A 25,052-nucleotide genomic window follows, 5' to 3' on the forward strand; every position below is an offset into this window, starting at 1 on the left:
GGTAAAGAACAGAGCAAAGCTCCACAGAGCCAGGTGTCCTTTGATTTGAGGTGACAAATCCTAGGAAATGGAGGAGCCATCCCTTCATTTCCACACCCAGCTGCTGTGACTGTGGCACCACGTGGGATGTGTGGAGTTAAGAAAAGCCCAAACTCTGGAATTAATGTCTGGAATTAACCAGGATCCATTACAAATTCCCACTTTGGCCAGACAACATCAGTGTTTGGTGCCTTCCTGCACTAATGGGTTCACAGTTCCTTTTTTTAAGGCAATTAAACCAATTAATGCCGCTCTCGCTCTGATTCATTACACGAAATTAGAAGTTTCGATGCAATTAGTGAATTCAGACCTCGGGAAAGACTCCGCATTTTGCCTTAAAAATCTGGCGGGAGGTGATTCCCAGCAGCCGGACCGGGACGGCAAAGGGTGGCCGGGAATGTGAGGCAACTGTGCCCCCTGCAGACGGCCGGAATCCCTGGAAAAAATCCCAGGAAAACGGGAGGGGAAGGGAACAGCCAGGCAGGAGATCCACTCACCGGACCTCCCCAGCCCATTCCTCTGAACGAGTTGAGATTAAAGCTCTCCTCCAACCTTGCTGATTTCATGGAATTTCAGAATCAAAAAACTGCACAAAGAAGCTTTGCTAACCCCAGGCCATCACAGCTGATTTAAAAACCAACGCTTTGATGTACAAAACGTTCAAAAAATATGAACTGTTTTCATCACAAAAATGAACCGCTGAATTTTTGAAGGAAGATCAGTGTGATCTTCAAAATTTAACTAATTATTAGAATAACTTCTAATTTCTCAAATGTATCATTCAATTTCTTTTAATTCCAATATAAGAATTAGAACTCTGTATAAGGGATGCTAAAAAGTACTGTTTTCCCACATGCAAGTGAAACTTTGGTATCTGTGAGTCTCACACTTTGGTATTACAGCCGAGGAAAGGAATGTGGCCCCTGAAATTCCAGGTGAGTGGGCAGGGAAATGTCACTGACTCACACAGGAAGCTTTTAGGAATGCTACACTGATTTGGGTTGGACTTCCACGGTCCTGCCCTTCTCCCAGACTCAGCCTGGTGCTGCTGCTGTGCCTCACTTTGCCACAAATCCTTTGGGAATGACTCAGGCTGGCTCCCAGAGGGTGACCGTGCATGTTCTGGGGCACTGCTGCTGGTACAACCCCTGACTCATCCCAGGTATTCCTGGTGCTCAGGTGGGCCCATAATGGGCTTTTTGCAGGGCCACACATCCCAAAAATCTGCACTGTCACTGAGCCATGCCTCCCTTCCAGAGGCACCTTCCCTATGGCGTGTGCCCTGTTTGCCACCATCCCACCACAACCCCTTACCCCTCATCTCCTCAGTTATTAATTAGTGTCCCCTCTCCTGCTGGTTAATGATTCTCTCATTCCTCATGCTAATTAATCCCTTCCCTTCCCCTGCATTGGGTCAGGCAGTTTCTCGGGGTGGGATCTTCCCCCTTGCCAGAATTCCCTTTTGCCCAGCCACAGCTGATTCCTGATTTACCCACAGCTGCTGCATTGGGCTTGTTGGGATCTTCCTTGCCCTGGGGGCTCGGCCAGGTGTCTTTGTGGCCTGGGAATCCTGTATCCCCTAGATCCACTGCAAAGAGAAATCCTCCTGAACAGGAATCCTGCATTCCCTGGATCCACTGCCCAGGGAAATCCTCCTGAAGAGGAATCCTGCATTCCCTGCATCCACTGCAAAGGGAAATCCTCCTGCACAGGAATCCCGCGTTCCCTGGATCCATTCTCAGAGGATCCATAATCCCAGGATTATTATCCCAGGATCCATAATCCTTCCTCCTGAACGTTTTTAACCTCACCTACACCACGAAAGGTGGCAAGCCCTGAGTTTAACACGGCAATTCCACCCAGGAGGAATTTGTTTTCCCGGCACCTGCACATGGCTGGGAGCTCGCTGCTGCTCTGCCTCACCGCTTCCATCGCCCTCCTTGTTGATTCGAATTGGAACCTACAAAGAACATCAAATAACATCGTTCCTGAAGAAAAACTTTGCGTATTCCACGTTTGACAGCAATCAGGGCAGGACCCTGCCTCACGACCCCCTTCTCCCTGCAGCCCTCTGGGAAAACTCTTCAGCATTTCCGACGGTTAACTGTTTTTATTTGGTTTTTTAACTCTTGCTCTTGAGATGTCAGGACGAATCGCCCGCCCACCGTGCCCTCAGCCACAGCTGCCCCTCAGCCACACTCCCCGGCACAATTTGTACCCTCAGACACCTTTAATTCCGGTTAATCAAAATTTAATTTCGGTTAATTAAAAGGACAACCGGGGGCAGCCCCAGGCGACGCCACGACCCCTCAGCCTCCGCCGCGACATGGCGGCGCATGACGTCACGGCGCCGTCGTGACGTCACGGGCGCCCGCAGCGCCCGGTCAGCTCCGCCCTCCCCGAGGCCCCCTCGCCGCGGGGCTGCCCCGAGCAGCGCCTGCCGCCGCCGCCGCGCTCCCGGGGCTGCCGCCCGCCCCGTTCCCCCCCGGCCCGCGGGGCGGCTCCGCTGTTACCCCGCCCGGCCGCTTGTCCCGGCGGTTCGCGGCGCTGCGGGCGCGGCGCTGGCCGCGCGGGGCGGTCGGGCGCGCGGGGCAGCCCGGCGCGCGGGGCGGGCGCGGCGGCGGCTCCGGCCGGGTCAGTCGGTGCGGGGCGAGCGGCGGCGGCACGGCGGGCCGAGATGCCGCTCTTCGCCGCCAACCCCTTCGAGCAGGACGTGGGTGAGCGGCGGGGCGGCGGCTGGGCCTGGCGGGACGGCCTCCCGTCCCCTGCCTTCTCTTCCTCCTCTTTTTCCCCGTTTCCTTTTCCTCCTCGTCGTTTTCCTTCTCTTTTCCTCTCCCTGTTCCCCTCTCCGCTCTCCCTATGGGTGACAGCCCGGTGCCGCTGGCTGTCCCGGCGGATGATCCGGAGGAGGATCGAGTGCTCCCTTGGCCGGGTGCTGAGGGTGCAGGGCTCCCCTGAGGCACCGGCAGCCATGGGAGCTGCGGCAGGCAGCGAGGCCGAGTGCTGCTGCCGGGTCACAGCGAGCCCCGGGAATGCTCCGGGCCGGGAAGTGGCTGGGAAGCTGGAAAAGGCCCTGGGAGGCGCTGGTGCCGGCCGCTGAACACGAGCCAGGGGTGCCCAGGTGGGCAGGAGGCCGGTGGCTCCTGGGCTGTGCCAGCCCCGGTGTGACACAGCCCCAGGGCAGTGCCCGTCCCTGTGCTGGCACTGCTGGGGCACCTCCGGGGCTGGGGACAGCTCTGGGACAAGAGGGACCCTGAGGGGCTGGAGCTGGGAAGGGGCTGGAGAATCCCTGAGGGAGCTGGGAAGGGGCTGGAGAATCCCTGAGGGAGCTGGGAAGGGGCTGGAGAATCCCTGAGGGAGCTGGGAAGGGGCTGGAGAATCCCTGAGGGAGCTGGGAAGGGGCTGGAGAATCCCTGAGGGAGCTGGGAAGGGGCTGGAGAATCCCTGAGGGAGCTGGAAGGCGCTGGAGAACACCTGAGGGAGCTGGAAGGGGCTGGAGAACCCCTGAGGGAGCTGGCAAGGGGCTGCGGAATCCCTGAGGGAGCTGGGAAGGGGCTGGAGAATCCCTGAGGGAGCTGGGAAGGGGCTGCAGAATCCCTGAGGGAGCTGGGAAGGGGCTCAGCCTGGAGCAAAGGAGGATCCCCAGGGATCTTTTCCCTCTCTGGAATTCCCTGCCAGGAGGGCACAGCCGGGGGGTTGGGCTGTGCTCCAGGGAACAGGGACAGGAGCAGAGGGAACGGCCCCAGGCTGGCCCAGGGCAGCTCAGGGTGGGCACAGCAGGAATTTGCCCATGGAAAGGGGGCTCAGGGATTGGAACTGCCCAGGGAGGTTTGGGGTGTCCATCCCTGGAGGTGTCCCAGGAATTCCTGGAGGTGGCACTCGGGGCTCTGGGCTGGGGACAAGGTGGGCACAGCTGGGACTCCGTGGGCTGGGAGGGCTTTTCCACCCAAAATAATCCTGGGATTGCTCCTGTGGCTGTGCTGGGCCTAGGGCACTGCAGCTCCAGGGATCCCTGGCTGCTCCTGACCCCTCCTGGCCGGGCTGGGGGCTCTGGCAGGGAAAAGATCCCTGGGTCCCTCCCTCCCTTCCCCTCAGCAGCATCAGGGAATGGTTTGTGTCTGTTTTGCTCTGGCTCCTGAAGTTTCCCGGCTTTTCCAACGTGGCTGAGGTGTCTCTGTGCCTCCTGGCCTTGCTGGGTTTGCAGGGATCCGGGGAATTGTGGCTGCTGGAAGATCTGTTGCATTTCCTCCTTTTATAGAGGATTCCTTCCCAGCAGCTTCCCCAGAACCACCTTGGTCACTCGGGAGTGCTGGGGTGCTGCGCAGGGCCAGGAGCTGGACTGGATGATCCTCATGGATCTTCTCCAGCTCAGGATATTCTGTCATTCAGTGATTACAAAACCTGCCTGGGGTTGGCGTGAAGACGGTGACTCAGTTGTTTTATTTTGTGTCCTGCCCTGACTTGTGCTTTCTTAAACTCGTGCTCAGTGTCACTTCTTTGTTACACAACGTCTGTTCTGAATGGCTGCACTGAAAAAAGCAGTGAAATAAACGAGACACCAGGCTCAGCTTTCTGGTTGCGATCCTAGGAAAGAAAGGAAAATTCAGCATTCCAGGGATTTTTGTCCCAGCCAAAATGGAAGAGATTGAGTGCTCTTGTTGCCACACAATCTCTGGTTTGTTTGTAGTATAAGTTGAGCTGGTTTCTTAGTTTATTTATTATTTTACTTCTAATTTCAGTTCCCTGGTGCAGTTTGCTGTTTGACCACACTCACATTTCATGTGGCTCAAACTGATGTATTTGTTCAAGTGAATTTTTTTTGAACTCTGCAGGATTCTTTAACAAACTTAAGTGCTTCAAGGACTCCCAGGCTGCAGAACTTCAAAACTGGGACTCTGCTTGCTTCCAGTTTCTTAAACTTTACTCAGTGTATTTTTTCTTTAATATTTTCTTTTTAATAGTTATAATTTGTTATTATCACTTATTAAAATTTAGCATTTTCAGCACAATAGGAACTTGAATTATTTGGGCTAAATCTTAGAGTCCCTTGCCAGGAAAACTTTATCATTAGAAGCTTAACAAAAATTAGTATTCTGTTGTAAATTAGACCATGGAAGATACCAGGTTATCACATGTGGATGCTCTGGGGAGGTGCTGAGTTTGGAATTTTGGTGCCTTTTGTTGGCTGCAGCAGTGGGGCAGATCCAGCTGTCTCTTCATGCAGAGCTGCTCTTTCCTTGGAACACCTGTAGGGGAGAAAGGAATTTCCTTTTCCTACCTAACCCAGCCCTCAAGGGCTTCCATTTCCCTTAGGTTTTATTTCCTTTTTTATTTTTCTAGTATTTATCTTTATTATTATTATTTTTTTCCCCACATATTATTATTTTTCCCCAATGTTATTATTTTTTGCCACAGCTGGGCTTGCTCTCGTGGTTCTGAGCCCCCAGAGCTGAGCAGAGCCTTGGAATGTGCCTGGACACAGCTGTGCATCCTGGGATAACCCTCTGGAGCTCTGGGGGAGTGTGGCTGCTCTGCTTGGACAGGAACCTCCAAAACTTTTGGAACCTTCACATTTCCTGTCTGGATCCCTTCAGACTCCACGTGCACTCGCTGTTTTCCCAGCTCTGTCCTTCCTCCTCCATTCCCTTCACCCCTGGAGCAGCCTCCTTCCCTTTGGTGTTTGTTTTCCTGCCCTTCTCTCTGGGGCTGGGGAGGCTCCAGGAGCAGGAGGGGTTTGCTGGTGCTTGGAGTGGCCCCAGGGCCCTGCAGGGCTCCAGGGCTTGGTGACAGGGGACATCCCCTGGTTGCCCTGAGCATCCCCTGGTCCCTGGCCGGTGTGGGAATGATCAGGCATGATCCTGACAATTTTCCCTCAGTGCAAAGCTCCTTTCCTGCTTCCCCTCAGCTCCTTTTCCTTTCCTTCAGTTTGCAGCTCCTTTCCTGGAAGAGCTGTGGTAGTGCTTTGGGGCAGGAGCTCTCCAAGCATTTCTCCTTTTGGCAGTGGGAGCAGCAAACAATTCCCAGCCCCTTCCCAGCTGCTCCTGTGAGTGCTCTCCCCTCTCCTGGGCTGGCAGCATTCCCTGGAACCACACAGCAGCTCCAGGAGCCCACCCAGGGAAAAGCCATTCCTTGCCCTTGGAATTCTTTATCAAAGCACCCCAAGCAGCATATTTTGCTTTTATCATTATTCCCATAAAAGCCAGCTCAGGTCTAATGTTCCTTCATTAATTGGGGAGCTGCAGAGGACAAGTCATTCTGTGTTTTTAAAGGTCACATTCCCTCTGTGCTGAAAAACTCCTGGAAAATGCATCCTCCCACATCTGTTTCTGCTCTGTCTCAGCATCTCTGAGGGAGTTATCCTTCAGAATTGTTCCTGAATTTAGGGAAGGAGAACAGCAGCTGCTGTTCAGTTTGTCATGCTGGCAGGGAGGGAAACTTCCAAATACCTGAGAGTTTGGGAAGGACAGAGCTGGGATCCCACGGCTGCTCCCAGCACAGGGTGGGTGCAGGGGAGGGATGTGGCTCCTGTGGGAATGTGCTGGCTCAGGGACAGGCCTGGGAGCTGGGAGGGAGCAGCACTGAGCATGGTGTGCTGGGGCTGAGCTTGTTTTGGGATGAGGGCAAGGTGGGGTGAGGGATCACTGACAAAAGGAGCTCGGGGGACCTTGTGGCTCTGCACAGCTCCTGCCAGGAGGGGACGGCCAGGGGGATTCGGGATCATCCCAGGGAACAGGGACAGGAGCAGAGGGAACGGCCCCAGGCTGGCCCAGGGCAGCTCAGGGTGGGCACAGCAGGAATTTGCCCATGGAAAGGGGGCTCAGGGACTGGAACTGCCCAGGGAGGTTTGCAGTGCCCATCCCTGGAGGTGTCCCAGGAATTCTGGAGGTGGCACTCGGGGCTCTGGGCTGGGGACAGGGTGGGCACAGCTGGGACTTGAGGACCTTGGAGCTCTCTTCCAACAGAAATAATTCCATAATTCTGAGGTGAAATCTTCCTGCTGAAGCCTGTGATCATCAAACCTTCCCATTGCCAGTGGGAGAGTTGGGATTATTCCTGCCCTGGCAGAAAAGGCTGGTGTGATTTCCACTCAGGGAAATTTCAATGGATCCTTGGGAAGTACTTCAGGATGTCCTTGGGAATCTTTTCACTCCTTAGGGATCCAGGGAATCTGCAGCTTCCTGAGGCTGATTTCACTTGATTTTCTTTTTTTTTTTTTTTTTTGAGTATTTAAATATGCAGGCACTCATTTATTTTCCACACCATCCATGAATTTGTTGTTCATGCCCTAAAATATTGATGCACTTAAAAGAAAATTTAGTGATTCTATCATTTTGGGGGTAACTTTTGAAGAAGGTTTGTGGTTTAAAATAATATTTACTTCCTTGAAGTAAATATTCCATTTTGTGAGCATGAATGATGGCCAAAATTCTAAATTTCCATTTTTTACATCTGTAGCAAAAGGCATTTGGGACATTGGTGGGTGCTGTGTTTGTGTTCCCTTTGTGGAAATCTTTCTGCTGAGCAGCCAAAATAAAATTGAGTTTAGTTGGTTAAAACTTAATCTTGAAGCAGCAAATGCAATAAAATATTTAATTTGCTGTTTATTAACTTGAACTGCAATATCTACATGGGATTTAAATAACCTGGCTAATAAAAATTTGAAAGCACAAATAAATACCATTAAGCCTTGTTAATTAATCTATAGAATGAGTGAGACTAGATGAGCTTTAAGGTCCCTTCCAACCCAAATCATTCCACGAATCCATGAAATATTAATTAGGGATGCATTCTATTGATAGAATCTGAACTGAAGAAATAGATCACTTAATAAATCTTCTTTTTCTTTCCAGAAAAAGCTACAAATGAATACAACACCAGTGAGGACTGGGGGCTTATCATGGATATTTGTGACAAGGTTGGAAGCACTCCCAATGGGTAAGCTGGGCCTCAGCATTCCTGGGAATTCTGTGCTGCTGGGAGGAGGGAAATGGCACAGAGAGCACAGCTCCAAATGCCCAGCCTCCCAAATACATGGAGCTGCCTTGGAAATCCTTGGGAAGAAACGTTGCAGGAGGATTTTGAGCAGAGCAGTTTGTATGTGCTGAGCACATTCCAGGATTTTCCTGGAGTTCTGCACAGTGCGCCTGAGATATCCATATTTAATGATCTGGCATAAATGTGGGGAAGTGGCTGTGCCAGGAGGAGAAAGTGAAACCATTTCTGTGCTGAAAAACACCTGGCCAGCACCAGGGGCTTCTTATGATATTTGTCTGTGTTTGGTTGTTAGGAAGAATGGGAGAGGAAAGGGAAAAACCAGGGATCAAAGCACAAATCGCTTGGAATCAGTTTAGCCTGAGTGGAACATAAATGGAATTTCAGTGATTCTGTAGTGGCCAAAAGTATTTGCTAAATTTTTGAGTGATAACATCTTTTAAATTTGGAATTAATCCTCAATTAGTGCATAGGCAGAATTCTTAAGTAATCAGAATTTTTAGCAGTTCTGTTTAAGATTAAAATTGGGTTTTTTTAGAATTGGTTTGGTTTTAATTGATTAGGTGTCACAAGGAATAACAGCAAATCTGTTCAGTCTGGGAATCTTCAGTCCTGAAAGAAAAAAAATGTACTTTAGTTCCTTTATTAAAAATCAAAATTTTTAGTGCCACGAGACTTTTGTTGAGGGAACTGTTTTAAATCTGGTTTTGGAAGAAGGGATGTTGTAAAAAATTGTGATTTAAAAAAAAAAAATGTATGCAGAAATAGAAGTATATAAAAAAGCATAATTAAATCTAAATATATATATTTGTATAGAAAATAAAATCCCAGATTCTGAATTTTAAATGCCACTGCTGCTGGCATATTTTTCATTCAATTTTATGTCATTTTCTTCCTTTCTGCCCTTGAAAATAATGAAGCTTGTTGCCTACCCTAAGTAAAAATACAACTTAAAATAACTGAGTTGACTTTGTTGCATGGTTTGTACATGAAATAAGATGAAAATATTAGAACTAAAAGTGTATTTTTCTGGCACAGAGGCTTTTCTGTGCTTTGCTAATCCAGCAGCTCAAGTATCTGGCAGTGATACAAATTTTTAAATGCTGCATCAGCTTTTTTTGTTAGGATTTCATGTTTTTAAATGTTCCAAATATCAGTGTTAATGAAGCCTTTGATGTGCCTGAGCTCCTGCCAGCCATTAATGCTCATTTAAAGTGTGGAAACCCCTCAGCAGAAGCATTTTAAATGCTATTTATTATCCTCCACTCACCTCAGATTGTGCTGAAACAAATTATGAAGACCTTTGTGTCCTCAGGCTGTGGGAAAGAGGATCCAAGAGCTGGGAATTAATTCCACTAAAATACCCATTTATTGAATCCTCTCTTTTTCTGGGGACATTTCCTTCATTGTCTGCCCCAAACCATGCAATTGCTTCCCTTCCTGACCTGGCAGCAGTTTTTTGGGAATGGATGTGGAATGCCAGGGGAAAAAGGGAATTTCTGTCAATCCAACACCCAGCTAGGGACAGACAGACTGGTCAGTGGGTAAATCTCTGCCCAGCCCTGAAAGGTTCAGGTTTGGTGACAGTTTTGTTCAGTAGGTTCAGGTTTGGTGACGTTTTTGTGCAGTAGGTTCAGGTTTGGTGACATTTTTGTACAATAGGGTCAGGTTTGGTGACATTTTTGTTCAATAGTTCAATAGGTTCAGATTTGGTGACATTTTTGTTCAGGAGGTTCAGGTTTGGTGACATTTTTGTTTAATAGGTTCAGGTTTGGTGCTGTTTTTGTTCAGTAGGTTCAGGTTTGGTGACATTTTTGTTCAGTAGGTTCAGGTTTGGTGACATTTTCGTTCATTAGGTTCTGGTTTGGTGACATTTTTGTTCAGTAGGTTCAGGTTTGGTGACATTTTTGTTCAGTAGGTTCAGGTTTGGTGACATTTTTGTACAGTAGGTTCAGGTTTGGTGACATTTTTGTACAGTAGGCTCAGCTTTGGTGACATTTTTGTACAGTAGGCTCAGCTTTGGTGACATTTTCATTCATTAGGTTCTGGTTTGGTGCCATTTTTGTTCAGTAGGTTCTGGTTTGGTGACATTTTTTCTCATAGGCTCAGGTTTGGTGCCATTTTTGCTCAATAAGCTCAGGTTTGGTGCCATTTTTGCTCAGCAGGCTCAGGTTTGGTGCCATTTTTGCTCAATAAGCTCAGGTTTGGTGCCATTTTTGCTCAATAAGCTCAGGTTTGGTGCCATTTTTGCTCAATAAGCTGAGGTTTGGTGCCATTTTTGCTCAATAAGCTCAGGTTTGGTGCCATTTTTGCTCAATAAGCTGAGGTTTGGTGCCATTTTTGCTCAATAAACTCAGGTTTGGTGCCATTTTGGTTCAGTTCTGGTGGAGGTTTGGGCTCATTCCTTGCACAGCTCCTGTCACTCCCCTGTATCCTGAATTTCTTGCTCCTTTGCAGAGCCAAGGATTGCCTTAAAGCCATCATGAAGAGAATGAATCACAAAGTTCCCCACGTGGCTTTGCAAGCTCTGACAGTGAGTAAATTCCCAAATTCCCCCCAAAACCTCATGGAATGCAGCAATTAAATATTTACTGATCAATTCATTAATACCTTGATTAACCTCAGTAAATCAGTGTCTGTGCTGGATTTACCTTTTCTTTTGGATTATTTGCACTCTTTTTTCATTTACATTTTTCTTTCTTATTTTAGATTATTTGCGCTCATTTTTTTATTTTTACTTTTTCTCTTCTTTTGGATTATTTGCACTCTTTTTCCTGATTTTGGATTATTTGCACTCATTTTTAAAATTTGCTCTCTTTTTTTTCTTGTTTTGGATTATTTGCTCTCTTTTATTTGCACTTTTTTCCCTGACTTTGGATTATTTGCACTCATTTTTTAAATTTGCACTTTTTTCTTATTTTGGATTACTTGCACTTTTTTTCCTGATTTTGGATTATTTGCACTCATTTTTAAAATTTGCACTTTTTTCTTATTTTGGCTTATTTGGTCTCTTTTTTATATTTGCTTTTTTTTTCCTTATTTTGGATTATTTGCACTCTTTTTAATTTTCACTTTTCAAAATTTTGGATTGTTTGCACTTTTTTTCTTATTTTGGATTATTTGCACTTTTTTTCTTATTTTGGATAATTTGCACTTTTTTTCTTATTTTGGATAATTTGCACTTTTTAAAATTTGCATTTTTTTTTCTTATTCTTTTGGATTATTTGCCCTCTTTTTTTTATTTGCACTTTTTATATTTTGCATTATTTGCACTTTTTTCCCCCTGCATTTTCCCAATTGTGTTTCTGCTGTCAGCTTTTAGGAGCCTGTGTGTCCAACTGTGGGAAGATATTCCACTTGGAGGTGTGCTCCCGGGATTTTGCCACTGAAGCTCGAGCCATAATAAACAAGGTAATTGTTTTAGAACCTGCAGTCCTGGGGGAAGATTGTTTTGGTAACTTCTCCAAATTAATGTTGTAGTTAATGCACATTTTCTGTGTTTTCACTGAAATCTGTGTCATTTTTACACTGAAAAAAGAATCTGTTAAAGAGCTGACAGCTGATAATCCTTCACACTTTTACAAAATTACATGAGCAATTTTAATTAAAATCTGTGTTCCTAAGCTCCATTAATTTGATCATGATAAGTGCAGCTTTTCTTGAGGAGAGTTTTTATTAGGTGTGAAGGAAATTCCTGAGCTGAAGTGAAAGGGAAAATGATGAGGAAGTGAAATGACATTTGTACAAGGAAAAGGATGAAATTATAGATAATCCTTTTTAGTTTTTAGAGATTCTGGGAATGTTGAATGAGAAAATAACCAAGAAAATGGTTGTGGTCAAGCAGCTGCTGGGATCTAAATCTGGCTGTGAGGAATTGAGTAAGCAGGAGCAGCTTTTCCCTAATTACTGCTCCAGTTGGAGACAAAACTGGTTAATGGGTTAAAAAGGAGTTTTCAGATCCCTGCAATCATCAGAGGCTGAGCAAAGCAATTAAGGAAAGTAATAAAATTGCTGGGAAGCAAAATGAGTTCACAGCTCTTGTTTTTTCTGGCTTTTGTGGAAAAATAGGTCTGCAAGTGCTGCCTGTGTTCCCATTAGCCAGGGTCCATCCTGGGGCTCACACTGACCTTCAGCAACCAGGGATGGGCAGGGGGGATCTTGGGATCCCACCCAGGGATGGGCAGGGGGGATCTTGGGATCCCACCCAGGATGGGCAGGGATCCCATCCATGGATGGGCAGGAATCCAGGAGCCCTGGGATCCCACCCAGGGATGGGTTCTGGAGCACAATTTCTGTGGTTTTGGGAAATACTGACCCTTTACCCCCAGCTCTGCCCCCTTGGAGGAATACTGAATAAAACTGGGCTTTTTCTCTCTTCTCCATGAGGAAATGAGTTCAGCCAAGTGTGACAAATGTCTTTGTGCTGCTCCTGAGCCCAGCAGACTTTCTGGCTAAGAAATGCAGGTTGGAGCCCAAACCTGGCAGTGCCCTCCCTGCTCAGCCCATGCTGGGCTCACAGCCCTGAGTGGGATCTGATTCCTTGGGGTGGGAATCTTGTCCTAGTGCCAGGATCTGGGGGAGCCACAGGAATTCCAGGCAGAGCATGAATTGATCTTGGTTTGCCCCCACTCCAAACAAATCATCTCCTTTTGCCAGGCTGTCCCTGCAGCTCAGCTCCAGTTTGGGAATAGAAACTGTCCCCATGGATTGTCCCTATGGATAATTCCTTTTTGTGCGAGAAACTGTTCAAGGAGACACAGATCAGGGTTTTTGGGGGTCTTTTAGCTGGGACAAAGCTGTCCTGGCATCTGAGGAGAAGCTGCAGAGGCCAGAAAAGGTGGATTGAAGGGAAAGATTTCTTGGAGGAGTTCTTGTAGGGAAAGATTTCTTGGAGGGAAAGACAGTGGCTTATATCAGACCAGTTGATGTGGTTGGGAAGTGGAAAACAACACACTTGAGAAGGAATGAAGAGAAAATTGAGGTTAAATGGAGGGTGAGTAACACAGAGAGGCAGAAATTTGGGATAAGTGTGGTAGGCAGCCTGAATTTCTCCAGAATTAGTGCTCCAGGAGCTCAGCATGTTTTCTGGAGTACCAGATCAGGGTATAAAAGGTCAGATTTTCTACACTCTGCTCCCCAAATCTTCTCAATCTACACAATTATTAATAATTAAGTGTATTTATAGTAAAATGGGTTTGGTAACAATTTTGGTAACGGCTCCTTCTGTTCATTTTGAGGTTCAAACATCCCTTTTTATCCACTTTGTCTTCCAGGCTCACCCAAAAGTGAGTGAAAAGCTAAAAACCCTCATGGTGGAGTGGTCAGAAGAATTCCAGAAAGACCCACAGTGTAGTTTAATATCTGCCACCATCAAATCCCTGAAGGAAGAAGGGGTCACTTTCCCTGCAGCAGGATCCCAGGTGAGAGCTGCTGTGGGACAGCGATGGGTCCCAAGCTCTGCTGTCCTTTCCCAAATCCCCTTTTCCTGTTTGGCCCAGGAGTTGTCCTGGGTTTGGAGGGCTTTATTTTTCACTTCTGGTGGTTTGTTGTGCTCAATTTAACAGCAGATATGATGCCAGGTGGTTTTTTCCTGACTTCTCTTACTGATACTTCTAAATATTTCCACGTTATTCAGTCCTGAAAATTAAAATTACAATTTCTATTACAATTTCCTCACACAAAGTTTACTTCCCTCTATGTGAAACACAGAGAGTTTTTTTAACTTTTACAAACACTGTGAGTTTTTTAACTTTTAGAATCCCTCCTCCCTCCACAAAGATGTTTTCACTTCTAAATCTGAGCTATGTGTAAAACATATGGCAGGAACATGGAAGAGTTGAGCACTGGCACCCAATTCCAGTTCCTGGTGGGAATGAAAACTCCAGGAATGATTTCACTGTGCTGCAGGGGAGAATTGTAGGATTTAAGTCAGCAGCTCCCAACTGGAGCATCTTCTCTCTTGAAGGGAGGGTAAAAGTGGAAAGAGTTATTTAAATGACTAGTCTCACTGTAATAAATATGACTAAAATAATTATGTCAATAAAGTCAGTTATTTCAATTAAGTCTCAGTATTTCTTTTCCTTTTTTTTCCCTGCTGAAAAGAGAAACAAGCCTGAAGAGTGGTAATTTTTATTTCTGAGATCACCTGGATTCCATAATCCACCTGATCAGGAACAACTCGGTGCTAATTTTTAAAAATATCAGATTATGGAGATGTCATTGTCATTTGTCCCTCTGTTGTTCCCACCTTTGCAGGCCTCCACCAGTGCTGCTAAGAATGGCTCCTCATCCAGTAAATCCAAAGAAGATGAGGATATAGCTAAAGGTGAGTTGCTGTCTCAGCCTTGGGTTGGACCCCAGAAGTTTGGTTAAAAAGCAGGGAAATGGGAATTTGGGCTCTTTCCTGCTGCACAGAATTGAAGGCAGTGCCACAGTGGGTTGGGAATTGTGGCATTGCAGGTGTTACCCCAAACCTCCATGCATGAGGGAAAGACACATTCTTCCCACTCACACAGCATTTTAAATGTTAACTTCCAGTACTACAGAAGCAGGTACAGACCTTGTTTAAATAAAGCAATAAATCCTGGTTTTGTTAAATCAAGAAATCAAACTGCTTTGTCTCCAGGCATAAACCCCTCAAACCTGTTCTCTTCCTCTCTGCCCCACCTGCAGCTATTGAATTGTCCTTGCAAGAGCAGAAGCAGCAGCAGATGGAGACCAAATCCTTGTACCCACCTGCAGAAATGCCACAAAACCCCCAGAGCCTGAGGAAGGTGCGAGCTCTCTATGACTTTGAAGCTGTCGAGGACAATGAGCTCACCTTTAAAAGTGGAGAAATAATTTTTGTTTTGGATGACAGGTACAATACACTCAGGTGGAGCTGACTATGTTCCACCACTCTTGTTTCTCTCAGGGTAGCACATTTTTCCTCTGATGCTTTTCCCCCCCTCCACAGAAATGTAATTGTCACTCTGCCCTCCCTCACATCCCTTTCTCTTCCTTTTATCTTTCCAAATTCCTAGTTTCTGACCTCAAATCTTTTTTAGTGCAGGGAGAACCTGGAGTATTTCATGCAATTTGTAGCTTTGAAGATAAATCTTAGTTGGTTCTCTGACATAAGAAAATGCACTGGCATCACATTCCATCTGCTTCCAGCAGCTGTTAAACCTCTGGCTAGCAAGAATCAGATTTGCCAAGAGTAAAACTGATTAAAAATGGCTAAAATACAGATTGTTGTTAACACCTCTAGGGATATATACAGCTTTAAAGGGCTGGCAAGTAATCAATATAAAGATTTAATGGATTGTGTTCAATTTTCAGTGATCCCCTGATTCCTCTTCCTCCCTTCCCTCCCCTGTGCCTCAGCTCCTGTTTGGCTTTGTGCTAATCCCTGCAACTTCTCTTTTAGCTATCACAGGGTTTTAGTAGAAAACCCACCAAATATGTCTCTGTACCTCAGGTTTTCAGTAAAAACCCCAAATATGTCGCTGGCTCTGTTCACCTCTGAGTTCTGTAACCCTTCTTTATTTCCCCAGCGATGCCAACTGGTGGAAGGGGGAGAACCACAGAGGAGTGGGGCTGTTCCCATCCAATTTCGTCACCTCTGACTTGTCTGTGGAGCCCGAGGCAGGTGAGTTACCTGCTGAAATGGTGGATGGAGCATTGCACCAAGGCAGCTTTGTGCTGCAATCCTCATTAGCCCAGCAGCAAAATAATTTCCTCTATCAGCCTCAGGAAAGAATTGAGAGGCATCGTGCCCTTGTTTCAAACAATCAAGCCCAGATCACTCCATAACTCCCCTTAATTTCTGTCTCTATTTCTCTTTTAAGTTATTACCATTTTCTGTGACAGAAATTTGGTTCGATTCACCATAATTCCTTGTCAGCAACATATTTACAAATCCAGCAAATTGCCATTTCAAATGTCACAGTGTCTTTTCACACAGAAAAATAACAAGGAGCAAATGTTTGTTTGAAGTTATGACAGCAACAGAGAGAAAAGAAACTCATCTCTGTTCTTCCAGCAGCTGTGGATAAAATCTCTGTTCCTGAGGACACTGCAGAAGAAATTAAGAAAGCAGAACCTGAGCCAGTTTATATTGATGAGGTATGAAGCCACTTAAAAATAAAATATTGCTGGGCTTTTACATTCTTTCAGTGCTGAATGTTGGCAGATGATTCTTTGTCCATAAAGGACTTTTATTTGAATATTAAACCAATCTTGGCATGGCTGGGAAATCAAAAGTTCTTCATCTTGGCTTCCCCTTGCAGGATAAGATGGATAAAACACTGCAGGTACTTCAGAGCATAGATCCCACAGATTTAAAGCTTGACTCTCCAGATCTTCTCAACTCAGAAGGTACTTGCAGCACTAAATGAGCTCCTTTTTATGACTTCTTCTCACAATTACCTTTTGTGGATTGAGCTGGGAGTTCTTTGTGTTTATTTTAAGCTTAGGGGAGCTGTGCTCTGTACTAACAGTGCTGGAGAACACTTATTTCACCGTGGGAGTGTGGGGCTCTGGGGATAATTTGAATTTTTTTAATAGTTCCAAGCCAGCTCCATGTTTAGCAGAATCATTTGCATAACTCCCAGCTCTGTAAAATGCCTGAGCTTTGCAAGATCCATCTACCAATCCCAACCCTGAAATAAATAAGAAATTAATTTTACTGTAGTTGGATAAAATATTTCTGGCTGCATTTAAACATTTAATTGTGCAAGACATGAACTGCCTCAACACTTTGTCTTCACAGATATCTGCCAACAGATGGGTCCAATGATAGATGAAAAACTAGAAGAGATAGATAGGTGAGCACAATTTATTCATTGATTTCCTTGAAATTGGGCAGATTTAATAAAATTTTTTTTGGTAGTTTCATCTCCTAAGCTAGAAGACCTTGCAAGAAAAATGTAACAACTTTACCTTTATTTTTTAATGATGAAATATCAGGTTCTGAGTGTCTGCACTGAGATTTGATTGCTGCTCTCCCAAAATTCCTTGCACAGGTCATGGATGCTTTTTACTTTGGCATTTTGTGACTCTAGCCTTCTCCAGCCTGTCCAGAGGTTGGAATTTTCAGTCTGTTGGTGATTATTCCAAATTTTCCTCACCTCTCCCTCCTCACATTTGGCTGCCCAGTACCTGAAGGAGCTGATCAGGAAAATGGAGAGGGACTGGGGACAAGGGCTGGAGGGACAGGAGCCAGGGAATGGCTCCCAGTGCCAGAGGGCAGGGATGGGTGGGAGATTGGGAACTGGGAATTCCTGGCTGGGCTGGGATTGCCAGAGCAGCTGGGGCTGCCCCTGGAAGTGCCCAAGGCCAGGTTGGATGGGCCTGGGACAGTGGAAGGTGCCCGTGGCAGAAGGTTGGAATGAAATCTTGTAAGGTCCCTTCCAACCCAAACCATTCCATGGTTCTGTGACTCCTGAGGACATTTGAATGTGCAGAGAGCAGGGAATTCCAGCTGGGAATTGCTGGTTTGGTGCCAGAAATGGTTGTGCAGCTTTTGGATTTTCTTTCCAGTCACACAGCAGCAATTTTTCAATATTAATGGGTTAAAAAATGACCTTTTACCTTTCAGAGGCTTTTTTTTCTTGCATATTTAATGCAGCACGGGTCTTTCCTCCCCATCTGAGATGTCCCAGCAGCTCAGTGCCCTCTCCCTTTGTTTTGGAACAGGAAACATTCCGAGTTATCCGAGCTGAACGTGAAGGTTCTGGAAGCTCTGGAGCTCTACAACAAACTGATGAATGAGAGCCCCATGTACTCAGCCTACTCCAAACTCCAGCACCCTGCCCAATTCCCACCCACCTCCTCTGGAGTCTCTGTGCAGGTCAGTATCCCCGGGATCTGGAAATTCCCTGCTGCTTATCCCTGGTTTAAAAAAATCACAGCAAAAACCAAAGGGAGCCCACGAGCAATCTGACTTTGCCTTTGCAAGAAATTGGAATTTATGCACTAGAACAGAAGGTTTTGCTTGGCCACTGTTGAAAATTCCAAAAGATCCCTTCCATAATTCATTTCTTGCAGTTGGGATTGGGTGTTGCAGCAGCCTGGTCGATATTCTTGCTGTGAGTCATGTCAATCTCCAAGTAAAATGTTCCCTTCTTATCTAATAGTGGGGATGGGAGGGAACTGGAATATCAGTGTATTAATCCCAAGTGTATTTTTTGCTAAAAATAGAAACACTCTGCTTTTAGCTCCTTTTGCCCTTAGAAAAATGAACATTTTGTATCAGTTCTAAACATGTGGTACTTGTGCTCCAAACTGCTTTACACTGTCCCTAATGATGGCTTAAGGAATAAACATGGAGGGGAAGGAGAGATTTTCAAAAAGCACAGAATGAGGGTTTTTACTTGAAATGAATTTTACTTTCATGTTAATTGTTCAGTGGGAAAAGAATAGTTGCCATGGCAACTGCTAGATCTGAAAATATGTCAGTTAAAAGTAATTCCGTGTCCTTAACTCCAGTAACGATGGAAAATTCATTATATTTGGAGGTTACAAAGTAATTTAAGCCAAAAGGCAACTGGAGTTTGCTGTTTCCTCCCAAGACTGGTGCCTGGAAATGCAGGATAATGCTGGGCTTTATTTGGGACAAACCTCTTTATCCCAAATCCACCCCCCACCAGCAGCTCCAGCCTGTGCCACCTGAATTTGGAGGGAATCTTGCATTATTTAAACCAGAATTGGCAGAAAGTGCAGGTTTTGCTTCCAGCTGTAGAATATTCTGGTGGGTTCACTCCAAAGTGTGCTGAGCACCAAACCTCCTGGCTTTGATTTGCTTTGCAGTCGTATCCTGTGCAGCCTCCCAGTGGGAATTACATGATCCAGGGGGTGTCCATGTCCCCAGGGTACAGCCTGGCCCCAGAGCAGGTGGGCCAGGTGAGGTCTCTGCCTCAGAGCATCAACTCTGCAGCCACTCAGCCACCTCCAGCTGCTTATTTAAGGTATGGATCCAGCAAATTCTTCTTCCTGGGGGGAATTTTGTCACTTTGCACGTTCTCGTGGCATTTACATTTAGTGACGTGTCATTTTTGAGAGGAAAATACCAATTATACTAAACCAGGGAGCAATGCCAGCATTGTTCTGGATAAAACTGATCCTGCACGAGGAGGTTTCCCAGGAAGGTTAAAAAGGAACCTCTGACCTTGGCTTTAAGCACCCAGCACCAAAGATTGAAAATTAAATAGCAGGAGTAAGTTAAAGAGTAAGTTAAAAAGCAAGAGTAAGTTAAAAAGTAAAAGTTATGTAGTAGAATTATTGAGCTGCTGGAAGAATTTTGAGGTTGAAAACGTTTTTCTTGCAAAAAAACCATAAAAAACTGCCATGTTAGAGGCATGAAAAGTATGGAATTGCTGGGAAGCTCTGTTTGTTAACATAGAGGAGTAACAGGAGGGAAAGTGCAAGGCCAGAGCTGATTTAGGTTGAGAGTCTGCATGTAAAAAACTGTATTTTCGCAGCTAGCAAAAGATGAAATTCCTTCCAAAGTGACCCTTTTGGTCAAGTGTACATATTTTGGAGGCTCCCAGCTTGTTTTGGGAGTGCCCATGATGCTGAGGTGGCCCTGAGGTGTCCCTGAGCTGGCCCTGTGAGCGTGGTTGGTGTTGTGTCCCCGCAGCCCCGGCCCCGACCCCGCGCTGCCGCAGCCCTTCCCGAGCGTCACCGGCACCGCCGCCTTCCCCCAGCACCAGATGGGCGTGGCCGTGGACGTGGCAGCGTTCCAGAGCAACCAAGGACCAGGTTATCCCGTGGCACTTCCTGCTCATTCCCTGCTCCAGCAGCAGCCAAATTTCCATCAGCAGCCTCTGCTGTGAACAGCCAGGATGGAGGAGTTCCGAGCCGGCGGTCTTTGGGAGCCCCTGCCGTGGATATCAAAGTCCATCTTCCTCTCAAATAGCCCAACTCGCTGCGTTAGGGTGGTGCAGAGTAAAAATAGGCACCAGCTCTGATGGTTATTTGCATTTTTGCATCCTGAACTAGATTAGGGGATGGTTTAAAATAATTCCCCATTCCTCCGAGTCCCTTTTTTTTCTCTTTCCTTGCGCTTTCAGGAAACGTCACTTGTGAATCTTTGAAAGATTGTCCCAAAATAATTCTCTTTTCAATGTGTTTCTGGAAGCTTGAGGATGCTGAGATGCTGTTGCTTTGCCTCCTCTGGTGTCTACTCTGTAATCCTTCTGTCCCAGTGGCTTTAGGGAACCTCTGCACTTCAGAGTCCCCTTCCTGAAGGACGTGCCGTGCAACCCGAGGGGTCCCTGGCTCCAGCTGCAAGAGGAAACTCTGCCCCTCAGGACCACATCCCTGTGGAAATAGGAGAAAAAGAGGGGTTTCACAGTGCTGCCTGTGTTTTGGAAAACACAGAGAATTGCTGTGTCTTCTCTTGAGGAAAACAAGTTTTCCTCCCATTTCCTGGTGTCTTAGCAAAGGTGGCACTGCCAGCACGAGGCTCCTTGGGAAGAGCAGGCAGGGGATGCTCCAGGTGGATCCAAGGTGCTGAGCCAGGAACTCACAGGATCTCTCTTCAGTTTTCCTTTCTGGATGGATGTAGAAGTGGAGGAGCATTGGAATTCCTTGTGGGAAAGGAGGGGCTGGAGAATGTTTGAAGCTGCTGAAGCCTCTGAGGATCTGTTCCCTTTGCAAGGGGAGCTGAGTGGAACAGGAACTGTCCTGATGGGACCAGGGGGTTCTGCCTCTCTTGGATTTCCTTTCTCTTTCACTGTGTCCGTGTCTAAACCGCCCTGAGCCCGGAGGAGCTCCTGCACCGCTGGGAAAAGGGAATTTGAGGCCATCCCATGTGCTGGAAGGTGGGATTGGGCTCCTGAGCACAGGAAATCCAGAGCCTTTCCCTGGAGGAGGGATTGCCTCCCAGCTGGCCATGAGTGGCAGCTGGGGAGAAAAGGAATCCAAGAATTTCTTCCCTGATGCACTTTTTGTAGGGTGGGGTTTGTCCAAGGGAGCACATGAGCTGGATTTTATCCTTTGGGAATGTGGGATTTCTTCCTTTTTCTTGTTTCAGCTGCTGAACAAAAAAAATCACTTCATCCTCCTATTTACCTCCTCACTGGAGCATGGTCACATTTATCCTGCTTTTAACCACCTCTGCTGAGTGATAATCCTTGGTTTGGGGAAATAATGGAAGCAAATTACAGATAAAAACATTTCCATTAAATGCAGGAAGCTCCCAGATGTCTAAATAAGCATTTTTGTTGTATAAACTTCACCCCAGATTGGAACTCCCAGGCTGCTGAGTGACAAAACCCACCCTTTGCTCAGCACCTCCTTTTATTTAATTATTTGCTATCTTGACCTTATATTTGCAGCCTCATGCTCATGCAAAAAGTGCTCTTTAAATCACTTTTTATTTAAATGTGTGCAATTGGAAGGAGGATTTTATCTTTCCTTTGGACATGACTTTAATTTGTCTTGATCCTTCCCCTGGAAGTAGCTCAGTACAAATAACACGTGGCAATACTGAAGTGTTTTGATAACTTGTTCCTTGTGTCTCTTGAGGAAATGAATTTATTTCAATGCTGCTGTTCCAAATTCTTATTGTTTGGAGCTTTTATTTGTCAGAGTTTACTTTGTTCCAAGTTGGTTTGGGGTAGAACTAAACCTTGCTCTTGTTGCTATGAATTCTCTGTGTTTGTTAGAAAATTTAAATTGGTGGTTTTTTTGGATTCTGACCTTTGGGCCAAGAGAAATCTTCAATTGAGCCAGCCAGATGTGATTTGATGATGTTAATTGTTAAGTATAAATAATGTATATACTCATTTGTCTGAGATTTTCTACACAGCTCCACACATGCCTGAACTTTTATAAAAGCAGGATTTGTCCTTCTGTCACCTCTTCTACTCCTAACTCTGTGATATGCAACTTGTAGATAGTGTAAAATAATTTAATTATTATTAAACCAGTGTATTTAGAGGGGGTTGGTGTTTCTCTTCATACTTCTAGACATGATCATATTTATTTTTAAGGCCTGATTGTAACTGAACATGCTGCCAAAGGATTTCTCTAACTCCAGATTTCTACCTTAGGTTTCTACCTGCTCTTTTCTATCAGGAATTCAGGGTGGAGAACTCCTGCTTTTTCATATAAACCCTTAACATAGGAACCTTTCTAATGAGACTTTCCATGTGGTATATTTGTTTTATGGGTGTTCAATGTCACTATGAGATCCATTTCCTTTGGTGTGAGCTGGGGACCTGTTGTGTCTGTTCAATTTGTCACCCCAGAGTGCTCTGAGGGTTTGTGCTCTGTCAGCCACGCTTTGTCTCTCCAATTGGCTCCAGAAATAATGTTAAAAATCAGATTATTGAAACCTGCCACGTGCTGTTGTGTGTTCTTTGTGCTGCAGGGTCTGGTGGGGATGGCCCTGGGCTTATGGGACTCTGTCCCTCCATGCTGTGGCCTCTCTCAGGGATCATGTCCTGAGATGAAGATGATTTTCTTCCCTTATTTTTATCTGTGCATCTTTTCTAAGAACTCCCAGGCACTGCCCCTGCTTGCACTGAGAGCTGTCTGTGGGATGAGCAACGTTTGTTCACAAACACACCCTGGAGAATTCCCTGCTCAGAGAGGCAAGAGCTGAGTCCTGTGATCGTGCCTGAGAATTCTGGCTCATCCCAGACAATCAGGGTGAAGCCCTGGGCTTTAACCCTGCTGCTGAAGCTGTGCATGGACACCAAAAACACCTGCAAAGAGCCCCAAACATTGTCATTTACACATCACTCACTGGTTTCCATCATTTTTTTACAGCCCTTAGGAGCTTCTGATTTGGGGTCACTTCAGGCTGGAAGTCAACCTTTAAAAAGCCAGATCATATCCTGAATTATTGGGAAGTGCTGGCTTGCTTTCCCTTCTGAATCCCAGCCTGATCCATGGGGTTTCTGGAGAGAATCTTTCCCTGGGAAATCAGCCACCCCACGGTTAATGCTTCAACAGAAGTGCCTTCCTAAGACCAATTCAGTGATGAAACTGAATGTAAAAATAATCTCATTTAGACTACAGCCTCGGTGACCCACATTCACCTCGGACAAAGAAACCAGGCTGCTCCTTTCAGCCAAGGAGTGGAAGGATTTGGTGTCTGGAGCGAGGCAGGAGGACGCTGGCAGGGCTGGCCCTCGGCAGGGCTGGCTGGCTGTGCTCAGAGCGTGCAGGTGTGAGTGAGGAGTGCACATGGCTCCTCCTGCTCATCCCGGTGGGAGGTGTGATGTGCCTGTAGGTGAAGCTCGGCAGTGGGAAGCAGGAAATCCAGGTCCCGCTTCCAAATCTTCCTCGGATTTTATTCCAACTCATCATCTCCTGATTTAGCTTGTTTTCCTCTGTGCCGTGGGCATGAAGCTCTCTCCCGGGCCGGGAGTCGCCGTCGGTCGGCGCTGATGGATGTGGGAAGGGCTGGGCAGGGCTCGGGGGCTCAGCTGGAGGGGCCCGGTGGGCTCAGAGGGCGCTGCTTGCCCAGGGCATCCCTCAAGGAACGGACCTTAAATCCCATCCAGGGCCACCCCTGCCATGGCAGGGACACCTCCCACTGTCCCAGGCTGCTCCAGGCCCCAGTGTCCATCCTTGCCAGGGACGCTGCCAGGGATCCAGGGCAGCCACAGCTGCTGTGGGAATTCCCAGTTCCCAGTCTCCCACCCATCCCTGCCCTCTGGCACTGGGAGCCATTCCCTGGCTCCTGTCCCTCCATCCCTTGTCCCCAGTCCCTCTCCAGCTCTCCTGGAGCCCTGGATCCTTTCCCTCTCCAGGTGAGCACCCCCAGCTCTCTCTCCCAGCCCGTCCCCAGCGCACAGCGGGGCTCCGTGCTCGCCCCCCGGCTGGAACCGGGCCGGGGCCGGGCTCCGGGGGTTTTGCCGTCCCAGCCCCGCCCCGGGGCCGCCCCCCGCCCGCCGCCCCCTCCCCAGCGCGCTCCGCCCCGGCGGCGGCTCCGCTGCGCCCGGAGAGCGCCCGGGAGCGCCGGAGCGGGACCGGGGAGCGCGGAGCCATGGCCGCGGTGCGTGCGGGGCCGGGGGCGGCGGGGCCGGGGCCGGGGCGGTGACACGACCTTGATGCTTTGTCCCCGGGCAGGTGACGAGGGGCACCGCGACGCGCCGCAGCCGCCTGAAGCGCTCGGACGGCAGCACCACCTCCACCAGCTTCATCCTGCGGCAGGTCAGCGCCGGGGCTCGGGCACGGCCGGGGGCTCCGGGGCTCGGGCACGGCCGGGGGGCTCCGGGGCTCGGGCACGGCCGGGGGGCTCCGGGGCTCGGGCACGGCCGGGGGGCTCCGTCCCGGCGGGGCCGGGACCCCCGCGCGGAGCGCGGCGGTGCCGCTGCCCGGGGATGCTCCGGCCCCGCTGGAGTTGCGGGCACCGCGGAGTTCGGGGCTGGGAGCGGCCCCAGAGCCCGGCTGCGGCCGGAGGAACGCTCGGATCGTCCTCGCCTTGGGCTCCCGGCGGTGTCTGACCCGCTGGGCATTTCCTCGTTATTTCCCGGGACACCGGGAGATGCACTTGGCGTAGGGAATGGAAGCTGAGGCTTTAGTGATCTCCTGACTTGAGGATTTCTGGGGGAGGAAATGGTTTTAAGTGTGTCATGAGCATCGGTATCTGAGGTTGGGGCTGCTCAGAGCCGGTTGCACAGCAGCCCCGTGCACTGCAGGAGCACTGGTAGCCATCAGCGTGGAACCTCCTGCTAACATTCCCCTTTTCCTTCTCTGCCACCCTTTTCCTTCCTTGCTGCCCTTTTCCATCCTTATTCCCAGTCTCCCACTCTGCCTGCCAGCTGTCCCTGCTCAGACACGGACTGACATCCTGAGTCCCCCGAAGCATCACCCTCAGCTAAAAAATGCTGTTTGCAGTAAATATTACCAATTTCATTCCCAAGTCCAGCGTGTGCAGCATTCCCCAGAGCAGGAACCTGCATCCCAGATTGCCCAGGGACTCCAGCAAGAATTGAAGGAGGCTCAGGGGAAGTGGAGCTGGGCCCTTGGTGGATCCAGAGACGCTTGCCATGCATGGCAGCGTGCTGTGCACAGGACGT

General features: G+C 47.7%; 1 protein-coding gene across 3 annotated transcripts; it reads left to right on the plus strand.

The window, feature by feature from the left end:
• The first annotated feature begins 2,651 nt into the window (after positions 1-2,651).
• On the plus strand, positions 2,652-24,184 carry STAM2 (signal transducing adaptor molecule 2). 3 transcript variants are annotated; one of them, XM_084209442.1, is made up of 14 exons: positions 2,652-2,756; positions 7,890-7,974; positions 10,489-10,564; positions 11,347-11,442; positions 13,305-13,451; positions 14,287-14,356; positions 14,704-14,890; positions 15,567-15,661; positions 16,055-16,137; positions 16,302-16,389; positions 16,784-16,838; positions 17,710-17,863; positions 18,823-18,980; positions 24,100-24,184. In XM_084209442.1, the coding sequence occupies exons 1-14, from the start codon at positions 2,717-2,719 to the stop codon at positions 24,101-24,103; spliced, it is 1,338 nt and encodes a 445-aa protein (XP_084065568.1). In that variant the 5' UTR covers positions 2,652-2,716; the 3' UTR covers positions 24,104-24,184. The 3 variants fall into 3 exon arrangements, with proteins under 3 accessions (XP_084065568.1, XP_084065566.1, XP_084065567.1); XM_084209440.1 differs by lacking the exon at positions 24,100-24,184 and adding an exon at positions 19,652-22,359; XM_084209441.1 differs by lacking the exon at positions 24,100-24,184 and adding an exon at positions 19,652-22,359 and having other exon boundaries at positions 16,058-16,137.
• The last annotated feature ends 868 nt before the right edge of the window (positions 24,185-25,052 follow it).

This window comes from Fringilla coelebs (assembly GCF_963513975.1).
Source record: "Fringilla coelebs genome assembly, chromosome: 7".
NCBI classification, from domain to species: Eukaryota; Metazoa; Chordata; class Aves; order Passeriformes; family Fringillidae; genus Fringilla; species Fringilla coelebs.

Excerpts from the sequence above, each read along its gene's own strand:
- STAM2 (XM_084209440.1), top strand. The coding sequence starts at position 2,717 with ATGCCGCTCTTCGCCGCCAACCCCTTCGAGCAGGACGTGG. Across the intron at positions 7,975-10,488 it reads GTTGGAAGCACTCCCAATGG|AGCCAAGGATTGCCTTAAAG; the intron begins GTAAGCTGGGCC and ends GCTCCTTTGCAG. Across the intron at positions 14,891-15,566 it reads ATTTTTGTTTTGGATGACAG|CGATGCCAACTGGTGGAAGG; the intron begins GTACAATACACT and ends TTATTTCCCCAG.